Source organism: Engystomops pustulosus, unplaced genomic scaffold (assembly GCF_040894005.1).
Source record: "Engystomops pustulosus unplaced genomic scaffold, aEngPut4.maternal MAT_SCAFFOLD_89, whole genome shotgun sequence".
NCBI classification, from domain to species: Eukaryota; Metazoa; Chordata; class Amphibia; order Anura; family Leptodactylidae; genus Engystomops; species Engystomops pustulosus.
The window spans coordinates 54,492-69,168 of record NW_027284975.1 but is presented as its reverse complement, the minus strand read 5'-3'; the positions used below and the strand labels follow the sequence as shown (position 1 = coordinate 69,168).

General features: G+C 50.3%; 1 protein-coding gene across 1 annotated transcript in view; it reads right to left on the bottom strand.

Moving 5' to 3' along the window:
* RAB11FIP4 (RAB11 family interacting protein 4) overlaps positions 1-14,677 on the bottom strand; it is a 149,618-nt gene that overhangs the window by 92,662 nt on the left and 42,279 nt on the right. Inside the window, 2 exon segments of the mRNA XM_072131553.1 lie at positions 4,417-4,502; positions 12,634-12,721. Of these exon segments, the coding sequence (XP_071987654.1) occupies positions 4,417-4,502; positions 12,634-12,721 (174 nt within the window).

Sequence of the window (14,677 nt, the reverse complement as noted above, 5' to 3'; positions counted from 1 at the left end):
ACCTTGTTATTACATCGCAGAGCCAGCGACACATGGAGAACCTGGTGATCTTACCTTGTTATTACATCGCAGAGCCAGCGACACATGGAGAACCTGGTGATCTTACCTTGTTATTACATGGCAGAGCCAGCGACACATGGAGAACCTGGTGATCTTACCTTGTTATTACATGGCAGAGCCAGCGACACATGGAGAACCTGGTGATCTTACCTTGTTATTACATGGCAGAGCCAGCGACACATGGAGAACCTGGTGATCTTACCTTGTTATTACATGGCAGAGCCAGCGACACATGGAGAACCTGGTGATCTTACCTTGTTATTACATGGCAGAGCCAGCGACACATGGAGAACCTGGTGATCTTACCTTGTTATTACATGGCAGAGCCAGCGACACATGGAGAACCTGGTGATCTTACCTTGTTATTACACCGCAGAGCCAGCGACACATGGAGAACCTGGTGATCTTACCTTGTTATTACATGGCAGAGCCAGCGACACATGGAGAACCTGGTGATCTTACCTTGTTATTACATCGCAGAGCCAGCGACACATGGAGAACCTGGTGATCTTACCTTGTTATTACACCGCAGAGCCAGCGACACATGGAGAACCTGGTGATCTTACCGTGTTATTACATGGCAGAGCCAGCGACACATGGAGAACCTGGTGATCTTACCTTGTTATTACATCGCAGAGCCAGCGACACATGGAGAACCTGGTGATCTTACCTTGTTATTACATGGCAGAGCCAGCGACACATGGAGAACCTGGTGATCTTACCTTGTTATTACATGGCAGAGCCAGCGACACATGGAGAACCTGGTGATCTTACCTTGTTATTACATGGCAGAGCCAGCGACACATGGAGAACCTGGTGATCTTACCTTGTTATTACATGGCAGAGCCAGCGACACATGGAGAACCTGGTGATCTTACCTTGTTATTACACCGCTTACCAGATTTAAGGTACTGTCCCACATCTACATTGAATACCTGAAAGACGTTGATGCAAAGGGAAAAGCTTCTTAGACAATTTGTGACTATAAGCAATACAGGACTCCCATTCCTTCCCTTCTCTCATTGCGCCGTCATTTCTGAACAACTAGCCTGATCTTTAGTTTCCAAAATCTTGTTTTATATTTCAGAATTGGGGAGGTGCCTGATCCTGGATGTCCTCATGAAGGGACAAGAACTTCGCCTAATTAACATCTATGGTCCCCAGTCCAAGTGGGACAGGAAGTGTCTCTTTATGAGGATCTACCTTTTTACAAGTCGGCAGGTGGTCTTTGGAGGGGACTTCAATGCTGTCACGAGGTCCCAGGATAGGGGAGGTTCCAGAGACAAGCTGACTTATGATAGCGTCGCTCTTAATAGCATAGCTAGTGAGGCTCGCCTGGTGGATGTCCACATCCGGCACACCCCAGGCCACGCGGGGTTCACCTATTATAGGGGTAGCTGCAGGTCTAGAATAGACAGGTTTTATTTAAAGGAGGAAGCCATTTCTTCAGCAGTTTCTGTTGTTGAGGTGGAGTTCTCCGACCACTGTCTAATTTTGTTTTCTCTGAATGTTACAGAGACCCCCCGGATGGGAAGAGGCTACTGGAAGCTCAATTCGTCTCTCCTGGAAGAAGCGGAGATCAGACAATCCTTTGAGGACTTTCTTCAGAGCCAGGTACCATTGCTGGGCCTTTGTAGCAGTAAGTCAGAGTGGTGGGAGATGCTCAAGAAAAGGGTGGCGAGATTCTTCCGCCAGCTCTCGAGCCTCAGGAGCCTGGACAGGTACCGCCTGTATCAGGGCCTGAGGAGGAAACTCGAGCACCTCGTCTCGACTGGAGGTAGTCGTGAGGACATCTCCAGAGTGAAATCCTTGCTGAAGAGGTGTCAGTACGATAGACACGCATCTTTGGTTTTTGAGAGGGATTACGGGAAATACCGCTCGCCCGACCCTTACAGGAACTGCAAGATGTCAGTGAATGGTAAAGTTGTCACAGGACTGGTTGACAGTACGGGATCCCTGAAAAGGTCCAGATCAGGGATTCTGGAGGTCGTCAGATCCTTCTACTCACACCTCTTGGGCAGGAGGGATCTAGATCGGGATGTGATGTCGGCTTTCCTGGCTGAAACTGTCCCTGAGCCAGGAGTAGACCCCTCTCTTGATGTTTTGACAGAGATGATCAGTGAAGAGGAAGTCAGCCGGGCGATTGAAGGGCTCGCCCTCAAGAAATCGCCAGGTCCGGATGGCTTAACATCCGAGTTTTATAAGACCTTTAAGGACGCCTTGGTTCCCCTCTTGACTGAGGTATTCAATGAGTGTCTTTCCTCGGGCGCTCTGCCGAAGTCAATGAGGAGGTCTGCCCTGATCATCCTGTCAAAGGGTAAGGACCGATCTCGTATTGAGAACTGGCGTCCCATTGCGCTTCTCAATACGGACAGAAAGGTTTTGGCAAAGGTGCTGTTTGCTCGGCTGGTGCAGTTTGCGCCCCGGCTCCTTTCGGGGACCCAGCACTGCTCTGTTCCAGGCCGCAGTACATTTAGTGCTGTGCTTTGTGTCCGGGAGGCAGTGGAGCAGGGCAGGGCTGGTAACTGGAAGGGGTACTTGCTGTCCTTGGATCAGGCAAAAGCGTTTGACCGGGTTAACCACGAGTACCTCTGGTCTGTCCTTCTGAGGTATGGCCTGCCGGGGGAGTTTGTCAATTGGCTGAAAGTTTTGTATGCAGGGGCAGAGAGTTTCCCGCTTGTGAACGGTTGGATTGGCCGCTCTTTTGAGGTCGGGTCTGGTGTTCGCCAGGGTTGTCCTCTGAGCCCACTTCTATACGTGTTCGCGATTGACCCATTCCTTAGGAGGGTTGATCGTGGCCCGTTGGTGGGAGTCGGGATGGATCGGGCAGCACGGAAGCCACTCTTAGAGTGGTAGCGTATGCCGATGATGTCACCGTTTTTGTGTCCTCGAGAGGGGAGGCGCAATGGGTGATGTCAGAGGTCGGACACTCTTCCAGGGCCCCAGGACTCATCATCGAATTTGACCAGGGGGATTACCCCATGCAAAACTGGTACTGAAGCACAGTACTCCTCCTCTATGTATGTGTGGAGCACAGTACTCTTCCTCCTCTATGTATGTGTGGAGCACAGTACTCCTCCTCCTCTATATATGTGTGGAGCACAGTACTGCTCCTCCTCTTTGTATGTCTGGAGCACAGTACTCCTCCTCCTCTATGTATGTGTGGAGCACAAAACTCCTCCTCTTTTTATGTGTGGAGCACAGTACTCCTCCTCCTTTTTGTATGTGTGGAGCACAGTACTTCTCCTCTTTGTATGTGTGGAGCACAGTACTCCTCCTCCTCTATGTATGTGTGGAGCACAGTACTCCTCCTCCTCTTTGTATGTGTGGAGCACAGAACTCCTCCTCCTCTTTGTATGTGTGGAGCACAGTACTCCTCCTCCTCTATGTATGTGTGGAGCACAATACTCCTCCTATATGTATGTGTGGAGCACAGAACTCCTCCTCCTCTTTGTATGTGTGGAGCACAGTACTCCTCCTCCTCTATGTATGTGTGGAGCACAATACTCCTCCTCTTTGTATGTGTGGAGCACAGAACTCCTCCTCCTCTTTGTATGTGTGGAGCACAGTACTCCTCCTCCTCTATGTATGTGTGGAGCACAATACTCCTCCTCTATGTATGTGTGGAGCACAGTAGTCCTCCTCTATGTATGTGTGGAGCACAGTACTCCTCCTCCTCTATGTATGTGTGGAGCACAATACTCCTCCTCTATGTATGTGTGGAGCACAGTACTCCTCCTCTATGTATGTGTGGAGCACAGTACTCCTCCTCCTCTATGTATGTGTGGAGCACAATACTCCTCCTATATGTATGTGTGGAGCACAGAACTCCTCCTCCTCTTTGTATGTGTGGAGCACAGAACTCCTCCTCTATGTATGTGTGGAGCACAGTACTCCTCCTCTATGTATGTGTGGAGCACAGTACTCCTCGTCCTCTATGTATGTGTGGAGCACAGTACTCCTCCTCCATGTATGTGTGGAGCACAGTACTCCTCCTCCATGTATGTGTGGAGCACAGTACTCCTTCTCTATGTATGTGTGGAGCACTGTACTCCTCCTCCTCTATGTATGTGTGGAGCACGGTACTCCTCCTCCTCTATGTATGTGTGGAGCACGGTACTCCTCCTCCTCTATGTATGTGTGGAGCACGGTACTCCTTCTCCTCTATGTATGTGTGGAGCACGGTACTCCTCCTCCTCTTTGTATGTGTGGAGCACAGTACTCCTCCTCCTCTTTGTATGTGTGGAGCACAGTACTCCTCCTCCTCTATGTGCGGTGGGTGCATCTCCTCCTCACCTGTCCTGTAGTTTACACAAATTTAATGGAAGTGCATGGGAGTGAACCCCTCTAACTTACCTGATTGTAGTAGGTGACTTTGGGAGAGAAGTTGGGGACCTTCTTCCCACTCACCTGGAGGACACCCCGCAGTAGTTCCTTACATCCTAAATAAAAAAGATGAGAAGGGATCAGCCGGGTGCAAAATGTGAAGGACAAAGTATTCAGGAAGAAAGTAATTATGGACCTCTAGTGGTTCTGCTCCTCATCACTGCAGTACCCAAGATGGTGGATCGAATGCATCTTGTTTCCCGCGCACTGAACCACCTTCTGGTTACCGATTACATAGGATTGCGCCGAGGCCACCCCCATTCCCTAGCGCTGTATTTCTAGACTCTCCATGTGACCGCGCCCTCACCGGACTAGACCTACATGTATTATCCCTACTCTACCACCTGCACTACCTCTACAGCGGTGCGGTGGCGACTGTGAGAAGTACCGGGGATTTATTAACCAATGCAAGATCTGCTCATTTCTTATGTTACTGACCCATAAAGCCGTAGCAAATGACGTCCGCCCCGATGATGTGGAAGCCTTCCCGGCAGCCATGGGTCAAGCATCTGACAACCCTGATGGAGTGCTACGGCAGAAGCCACATTACCAGCGTTACGAGTTGTGAATCTTCCGCAGAATTCAGAAGGTTCATTGATACCAAGTGGAACAAGCTGAGATGTCCGGCGCTGACGCTCCCAAGACTTTGATGATTCTGTGCTCCATTGTGTTCGTATTGAGCGTAGACAAGAAAAGTGACGCTCTGCCTGATCCCAGCCATTATTTCTCCACCTCAGCCTCTACCTCTAAGGACTCTGCAGCCGAGTGACCGTGCACAGAGTGCTGCCAGAAGAGGACAGAAGCTTCTGCTTCCTCATGAATAGCCGATCCCGAATCTTCTGAGGAGGAATCTGTCGCCTCTGGACCGGTGCCCCCTGTGGATGACGTCATCCGTTTAATCCTCTCTATCCAATATTACACCTAAAGACGAGTTCTCATTACTTACTACCAACCAAGTTTAGAGCTGGTCCTCAGTGAATATTCACTTCTGCGATGATGGACCATTGGTGGGTCCCTGCGGAGCTCAGACCCAATCGGTCAAGAGACAGAACCTCTGGGGATAATTATGGGACCTCGTCACCAAGAGGTTTTGTCTTTTTTGCTGATTTTAGCTGCTCATTTTCAAATTATCTTGGGTAAACCATGGGTGCAGGCCCAGAATCCCAGAATCAGCTGTGAAACTAAGATCATGTCTGGAATGGATCTTCACTGGAATAGACATCTTTGGGTCAGCACCCTAGAGAAGTCACTGGAAACATTGAAGATTCTTCTGCATTGCCAAATAGTTCTAAAGACTTTGTTAATGTGAGACAAAAAGAAGGGCGACAAATTCCCCCCTCATTGACCTTATGACTGCCCCATAGACCTTATGACTGACCCATAGACCTTATGACTGACCCATAGACCTTATGACTGACCCATAGACCTTATGACTGACCCATAGACCTTATGACTGACCCATTGACCTTATGACTGACCCATTGACCTTATGACTGCCGCATAGACCTTATGACTGACCCATAGACCTTATGACTGACCCATAGACCTTATGACTGACCCATAGACCTTATGACTGCCCCATTGACCTTATGACTGCCCCATTGACCTTATGACTGCCCCATTGACCTTATGACTGACCCATTGACCTTATGACTGACCCATTGACCTTATGACTGACCCATTGACCTTATGACTGACCCATAGACCTTATGACTGACCCATTGACATTATGACTGATCCATAGACCTTATGACTGACCCATAGACCTTATGACTGCCGCATTGACCTTATGACTGATCCATTGACATTATGACTGATCCATTGACATTATGACTGACCCATAGACCTTATGACTGACCCATAGACCTTATGACTGCCGCATTGACCTTATGACTGACCCATTGACATTATGACTGATCCATTGACATTATGACTGACCCATAGACCTTATGACTGACCCATAGACCTTATGACTGACCCATTGACCTTATGACTGACCCATTGACCTTATGACTGCCGCATTGACCTTATGACTGACCCATTGACATTATGACTGATCCATTGACATTATGACTGACCCATAGACCTTATGACTGACCCATAGACCTTATGACTGACCCATTGACCTTATGACTGACCCATTGACCTTATGACTGATCCATTGACATTATGACTGACCCATAGACCTTATGACTGACCCATTGACCTTATGACTGCCGCATTGACCTTATGACTGACCCATTGACATTATGACTGATCCATTGACATTATGACTGACCCATAGACCTTATGACTGACCCATAGACCTTATGACTGACCCATTGACCTTATGACTGACCCATTGACCTTATGACTGATCCATTGACATTATGACTGACCCATAGACCTTATGACTGACCCATTGACCTTATGACTGCCGCATAGACCTTATGACTGCCGCATAGACCTTATGACTGCCGCATAGACCTTATGACTGACCCATAGACCTTATGACTGCCCCATTGACCTTATGACTGCCCCATTGACCTTATGACTGCCCCATTGACCTTATGACTGCCGCATAGACCTTATGACTGTCCCATTAAACTGTTGCCAGGGGCAGCTATTCCCTTTGGAAGCCTACACCCATTGGCAGAGCCAGAACCTCAAAGAATAAATCCCTGAGAATTTGGCTATTTTTTTGTGGCACCTTGAGACCCTTTGGTCCTTTACTTGAACGATTTACTAATGTTCTCCAGGCTCATGTATTTAAGTTGTAAAATTGTGAATTTCATTGAGTAGATCCAGTTCCTGGGCTTTATTATCTCTCCCCAAAGTCTACAGATGGACTCTAGATCCAAGCAATTATTGACAGGCCTATGTCCAACAATGTGAAAGAGGTTCAACTTTTTGTGGGATTCTCTAGTTTCTACAGACGTTTATTCAAAAACTTTCTGCCCTATTTGCACCAATCAGACAAAGATAACAATACTTCTAGTCTGGTGTCAAGCACAGGATGCTTTACTCCATCTAAAGACAAAGTTCTCCATTGATCAGGTCCTGATTCTTCCAGATCAATTGTTGATGATGATGATCCTGTCTCAGAGGAAAGGAGAGAAAGATTCATCCCTGAGGCAGCGCAGCAAATTGTGGTTCTAATCAATATTTGTCTCCGCGTCAGAGGATTTTGCTCCTTAACCAATTCCATTTTAGGATCTATTACAGCCCAGTGTAGAGAGATGGAAAGGCTGATGCCTTGTCAGGACTTCATCCTTGTGACTCTTCTTCAGTTGCTGAGCCTACAAACATTTCTCCAGATTCAAAGTTCTAGGAGTAAAATCCACAACGAGGACCTACGTAAGGGAGGCCCATGGGACTGATGCTGATCTGTCCCCTTACATTCCAAAATAAAGTCTGGAATTATGACCGATGCACTCATGTAACATGTGAGAGTAAAAGTATTCCTGATTCCAAGATTTCCGGTCACCGGGGATACAGAAGACACGTGTCTATTGCCTATTGTCATGTTTCTTTTGGTGGCCTTGGTATCAGAGAGATGCATAGCTCCCAACCATCCTGGTTTTGCCGGGACAGTCCCGTTTTTTTTACCTCTGCCCTGTGTCAGGGGCAGCTATCAGATTATCACGGATTTTCCCTCCAGGTCCCGCATAGTAAATACTTTCACAGCCTGAACTCATAGTACTGAATGGCTTGTACTGACATCGGGCAGGGAATCCTTTTGAGAGAAGTGTTGGGTTAGCGGAGAGCAGGGAACAGGTTCAGATCAGCATCTTTCCATATGGGGTCTCACAGGGGTTCCCCAGACACAAGCTCTTTATTTAATTAAATTAAATACATTTTTGCCCAGTCTGGGATTCGGACCCCAGACCCTCTGCATTAAAGATAGGACCCCCTAATCACTGAGCTATGAGTCCAGTGATTATCTAGCTGAGGATTTTTGGTAAGTAAGAGCTGTTATCTGCTACTGTTACACTGGAACACAGATTTAATGCCTTGGTATATAGAGAGGTTTCTTCTCTCTGAGAAGATCCCTCTCTATATATCAAGGCATTAAATCTGTGTCACAGTGTAACAGTAGCAGTGACAGTTCTTAGTTACCAAAAATGGAGCAGGAGGACAGGAGTTTGGAGGAGGACAGAGGGGTCTGGAGGAGGAGGAGGACAGAGGGGTCTGGAGGAGGAGGAGGACAGAGGGGTCTGGAGGAGGAGGAGGAGGACAGAGGGGTCCGGAGGAGGAGGAGGACAAAGGGGTCCGGAGGAGGAGGACAGAGGGGTCCGGAGGAGGAGGAGGAGGACAGAGGGGTCCGGAGGAGGAGGAAAGAGGGGTCCGGAGGAGGAGGAGGAGGACAGAGGGGTCCGGAGGAGGAGGAGGAGGACAGAGGGGTCCGGAGGAGGAGGAGGACAGAGGGCTCCGGAGGAGGAGGAGGACAGAGGGGTCCGGAGGAGGAGGAGGACAGAGGGGTCCGGAGGAGGAGGACAGAGGGGTCCGGAGGAGGAGGAGGAGGACAGAGGGGTCCGGAGGAGGAGGAGGAGGACAGAGGGGTCCGGAGGAGGAGGACAGAGGGGTCCGGAGGAGGAGGACAGAGGGGTCCGGAGGAGGAGGACAGAGGGGTCCGGAGGAGGAGGACAGAGGGGTCCGGAGGAGGAGGAGGAGGACAGAGGGGTCCGGAGGAGGAGGAGGAGGACAGAGGGGTCCGGAGGAGGAGGACAGAGGGGTCCGGAGGAGGAGGAGGAGGACAGAGGGGTCCGGAGGAGGAGGAGGAGGACAGAGGGGTCTGGAGGAGGAGGAGGAGGACAGAGGGGTCCGGAGGAGGAGGACAGAGGGGTCCGGAGGAGGAGGAGGAGGACAGAGGGGTCCAGAGGAGGAGGAGGAGGACAGAGGGGTCCGGAGGAGGAGGAGGAGGACAGAGGGGTCTGGAGGAGGGGGGCCCACAATAGGATGGAGGTTCCCCCTGGGGCACTCCCGGTATATATGTGATGCAGGGATCCTGGGTAGATGGTAGAGAGGAGGCCCTTGATGTTAGTGGCAGCCAGGGATCACACGTGGAGACAGAAGTGATAAACATTACATTTAGGCCCCTTTCACACTTGCGTTTTTCGCACGCTTTTTCTGCGCGTGCTTTTGATGTGCAGAACTTGCATTGCACTCTGACCCTTTGTAACCAATGGGTCTTTTTCAGACTTGCATTTTTTTTCATGCGCAAACGCGTGTTTTTTTAAATGCGAGATTAAATCTCGACATGCTCTACTTTTGCAAGTCACACGCGTGAAAAACACACCATACAAGTCTATGGAGACGCATCAAAAATGCACCGCACTATGAGACACTTGCAAGTGCAATGCGTTTTTGACGCATCAATTGCCATAGAAAAGATAGAGCTCAGCCCTGAGTCCATTTCACGCGCGTTATCTGCGCGTGAAAAACTGAGACACTGAACAAACTCTGACGTGATCTGCAACGCAAGTGTGGAAGGGGTCCGGAGGAGGAGGAAGAGGAGGACAGAGGGGTCCGGAGGAGGAGGAGGAGGACAGAGGGGTCCGGAGGAGGAGGAGGAGGAGGACAGAGGGGTCTGGAGGAGGAGGAGGACAGAGGGGTCCGGAGGAGGAGGAAGAGAACAGAGGGGTCCGGAGGAGGAGGAGGAGGACAGAGGGGTCCGGAGGAGGAGGAGGAGGACAGAGGGGTCTGGAGGAGGAGGACAGAGGGGTCTGGAGGAGGAGGACAGAGGGGTCCGGAGGAGGAGGAGGAGGACAGAGGGGTCCGGAGGAGGAGGAGGAGGACAGAGGGGTCCGGAGGAGGAGGACAGAGGGGTCCGGAGGAGGAGGAGGTGGACAGAGGGGTCCGGAGGAGGAGGAGGAGGACAGAGGGGTCCGGAAGAGGAGGAGGAGGACAGAGTGGTCCGGAGGAGGAGGACAGAGGGGTCTGGAGGAGGAGGAGGACAGAGGGGTCTGGAGGAGGACAGGGGAGTCTGGAGGAGGAGGAGGACAGAGGGGTCTGGAGGAGGAGGAGGAGGACAGAGGGGTCTGGAGGAGGAGGAGGAGGACAGAGGGATCTGGAGGAGGAGGAGGAGGACAGAGGGGTCTGGAGGAGGAGGACAGAGGGGTCTGGAGGAGGAGGACAGAGGGGTCTGGAGGAGGAGGAGGAGGACAGAGGGGTCTGGAGGAGGAGGAGGAGGACAGAGGGGTCTGGAGGAGGACAGGGGAGTCTGGAGGAGGAGGAGGACAGAGGGGTCTGGAGGAGGAGGAGGACAGAGGGGTCTGGAGGAGGAGGAGGAGGACAGAGGGGTCTGGAGGAGGAGGAGGACAGAGGGGTCTGGAGGAGGAGGAGGACAGAGGGGTCTGGAGGAGGAGGAAGAGGACAGAGGGGTCTGGAGGAGGAGGAGGAGGAGGACAGAGGGGTCTGGAGGAGGAAGAGGACAGAGGAGTCTGGAGGAGGAGGAGGGCAGAGGAGTGTGGAGGAGGAGGAGGGCAGAGGAGTGTGGAGGAGGAGGAGGGCAGAGGAGTCTGGAGGAGGAGGAGGGCAGAGGAGTCTGCAGGAGGAGGAGGAGGAGGAGGGCAGAGGAGTCTGGAGGAGGAGGGCAGAGGAGTCTGGAGGAGGAGGAGGAGGGCAGAGGAGTCTGGAGGAGGAGGAGGACAGAGGAGTCTGGAGGAGGAGGAGGGCAGAGGAGTCTGGAGGAGTAGGAGGGCAGAGGAGTCTGGAGGAGGAAGAGGACAGATGAGTCTGGAGGAGGAGGAGGAGGGCAGAGGAGTCTGGAGGAGGAGGAGGAGGGCAGAGGAGTCTGGAGGAGGAGGAGGACAGAGGAGTCTGGAGGAGGAGGAGGGCAGAGGAGTCTGGAGGAGTAGGAGGGCAGAGGAGTCTGGAGGAGTAGGAGGACAGAGGAGTCTGGAGGAGGAGGAGGAGGAGGACAGAGGAGTCTGGAGGAGGAGGAGGACAGAGGGGTCTGGAGGAGGAGGAGGAGGAGGACAGAGGGGTCTGGAGGAGGAGGAGGAGGAGGAGGACAGAGGGGTCTGGAGGAGGAGGAGGAGGACAGAGGGGTCTGGAGGAGGAGGAGGACAGAGGGGTCTGGAGGAGGAGGGGGACAGAGGGGTCTGGAGGAGGAGGAGGACAGAGGAGTCTGGAGGAGGAGGAGGACAGAGGGGTCTGGAGGAGGGGGACAGAGGAGTCTGGAGGAGGAGGGGGACAGAGGGGTCTGGAGGAGGAGGGGGACAGAGGGGTCTGGAGGAGGAGGAGGAGGAGGACAGAGGGGTCTGGAGGAGGAAGAGGACAGAGGGGTCTGGAGGAGGAAGAGGACAGAGGAGTCTGGAGGAGGAGGAGGGCAGAGGAGTGTGGAGGAGGAGGAGGGCAGAGGAGTGTGGAGGAGGAGGAGGGCAGAGGAGTGTGGAGGAGGAGGAGGGCAGAGGAGTGTGGAGGAGGAGGAGGGCAGAGGAGTCTGGAGGAGGAGGAGGGCAGAGGAGTCTGCAGGAGGAGGAGGAGGAGGAGGGCAGAGGAGTCTGGAGGAGGAGGGCAGAGGAGTCTGGAGGAGGAGGAGGAGGGCAGAGGAGTCTGGAGGAGGAGGAGGACAGAGGAGTCTGGAGGAGGAGGAGGGCAGAGGAGTCTGGAGGAGGAGGAGGGCAGAGGAGTCTGGAGGAGGAAGAGGACAGATGAGTCTGGAGGAGGAGGAGGGCAGAGAAGTCTGGAGGAGGAGGAGGGCAGAGGAGTCTGGAGGAGGAGGAGGGCAGAGGAGTCTGGAGGAGGAGGAGGACAGAGGAGTCTGGAGGAGGAGGAGGGCAGAGGAGTCTGGAGGAGGAGGAGGACAGAGGAGTCTGGAGGAGGAGGAGGAGGACAGAGGAGTCTGGAGGAGGAGGACAGAGGAGTCTGGAGGAGGAGGAGGAGGACAGAGGAGTCTGGAGGAGGAGGAGGAGGACAGAGGAGTCTGGAGGAGGAGGGCAGAGGAGTCTGGAGGAGGAGGAGGAGGACAGAGGAGTCTGGAGGAGGAGGAGGAGGACAGAGGAGTCTGGAGGAGGAGGAGGAGGACAGAGGAGTCTGGAGGAGGAGGGCAGAGGAGTCTGGAGGAGGAAAAGAACATGTAGAACTTGTCTCTGGAGGGTGGATAGGCTTCTCGGTAACTTGTAGAGTGGAAGGATTGGGGTTACTGTACGTAACGGGGAGGGAGGTTCAGTCACATGACACACAGCAGAAGTAATCACCTACCCTTAATGGCCAGGACCCCCTGGCAGAAGGCCTTGAAATTGATCCGTCCCAGGTCATCAGGATCCAGATATTTCACCAGGCTTCCCACCTGATCAGAACAGAAAGTCATATTATAAGGAGATTACAGGACACTCCCTACTATAACAGTATAATGATATAACATGACACCTCCTGTAACATTATAAGGAGATTACAGGACACTCCCTACTATAACAGTATAATGATATAACATGACACCTCCTGTAACATTATAAGGAGATTACAGGACACTCCCTACTATAACAGTATAATGATATAACATGACACCTCCTGTAACATTATAAGGAGATTACAGGACACTCCCTACTATAACAGTGTAATGATATAACATGACACCTCCTGCAACATTATAAGGAGATTACAGGACACTCCCTACTATAACAGTATAATGATATAACATGACACCTCCTGTAACATTATAAGGAGATTACAGGACACTCCCTACTATAACAGTATAATGATATAACATGACACCTCCTGTAACATTATAAGGAGATTACAGGACACTCCCTACTATAACAGTATAATGATATAACATGACACCTCCTGTAACATTATAAGGAGATTACAGGACACTCCCTACTATAACAGTATAATGATATAACATGACACCTCCTGTAACATTATAAGGAGATTACAGGACACTCCCTACTATAACAGTATAATGATATAACATGACACCTCCTGTAACATTATAAGGAGATTACAGGACACTCCCTACTATAACAGTATAATGATATAACATGACACCTCCTGTAACATTATAAGGAGATTACAGGACACTCCCTACTATAACAGTATAATGATATAACATGACACCTCCTCCTGCAACATTATAAGGAGATTACAGGACACTCCCTACTATAACAGTATAATGATATAACATGACACCTCCTGCAACATTATAAGGAGATTACAGGACACTCCCTACTATAACAGTATAATGATATAACATGACACCTCCTGTAACATTATAAGGAGATTACAGGACACTCCCTACTATAACAGTATAATGATATAACATGACACCTCCCCCTGCAACATTATAAGGAGATTACAGGACACTCCCTACTATAACAGTATAATGATATAACATGACACCTCCTGCAACATTATAAGGAGATTACAGGACACTCCCTACTATAACAGTGTAATGATATAACATGACACCTCCTGTAACATTATAAGGAGATTACAGGACACTCCCTACTATAACAGTGTAATGATATAACATGACACCTCCTGCAACATTATAAGGAGATTACAGGACACTCCCTACTATAACAGTATAATGATATAACATGACACCTCCTGCAACATTATAAGGAGATTACAGGACACTCCCTACTATAACAGTATAATGATATAACATGACACCTCCCCCTGCAACATTATAAGGAGATTACAGGACACTCCCTACTATAACAGTATAATGATATAACATGACACCTCCTGCAACATTATAAGGAGATTACAGGACACTCCCTACTATAACAGTGTAATGATATAACATGACACCTCCTGTAACATTATAAGGAGATTACAGGACACTCCCTACTATAACAGTATAATGATATAACATGACACCTCCTGTAACATTATAAGGAGATTACAGGACACTCCCTACTATAACAGTATAATGATATAACATGACACCTCCTGTAACATTATAAGGAGATTACAGGACACTCCCTACTATAACAGTGTAATGATATAACATGACACCTCCTGCAACATTATAAGGAGATTACAGGACACTCCCTACTATAACAGTGTAATGATATAACATGACACCTCCTGCAACATTATAAGGAGATTACAGGACACTCCCTACTATAACAGTATAATGATATAACATGACACCTCCTGTAACATTATAAGGAGATTACAGGACACTCCCTACTATAACAGTATAATGATATAACATGACACCTCCTGCAGCATTATAAGGAGATTACAGGACACTCCCTACTATAACAGTATAATGATATAACATGACACCTCC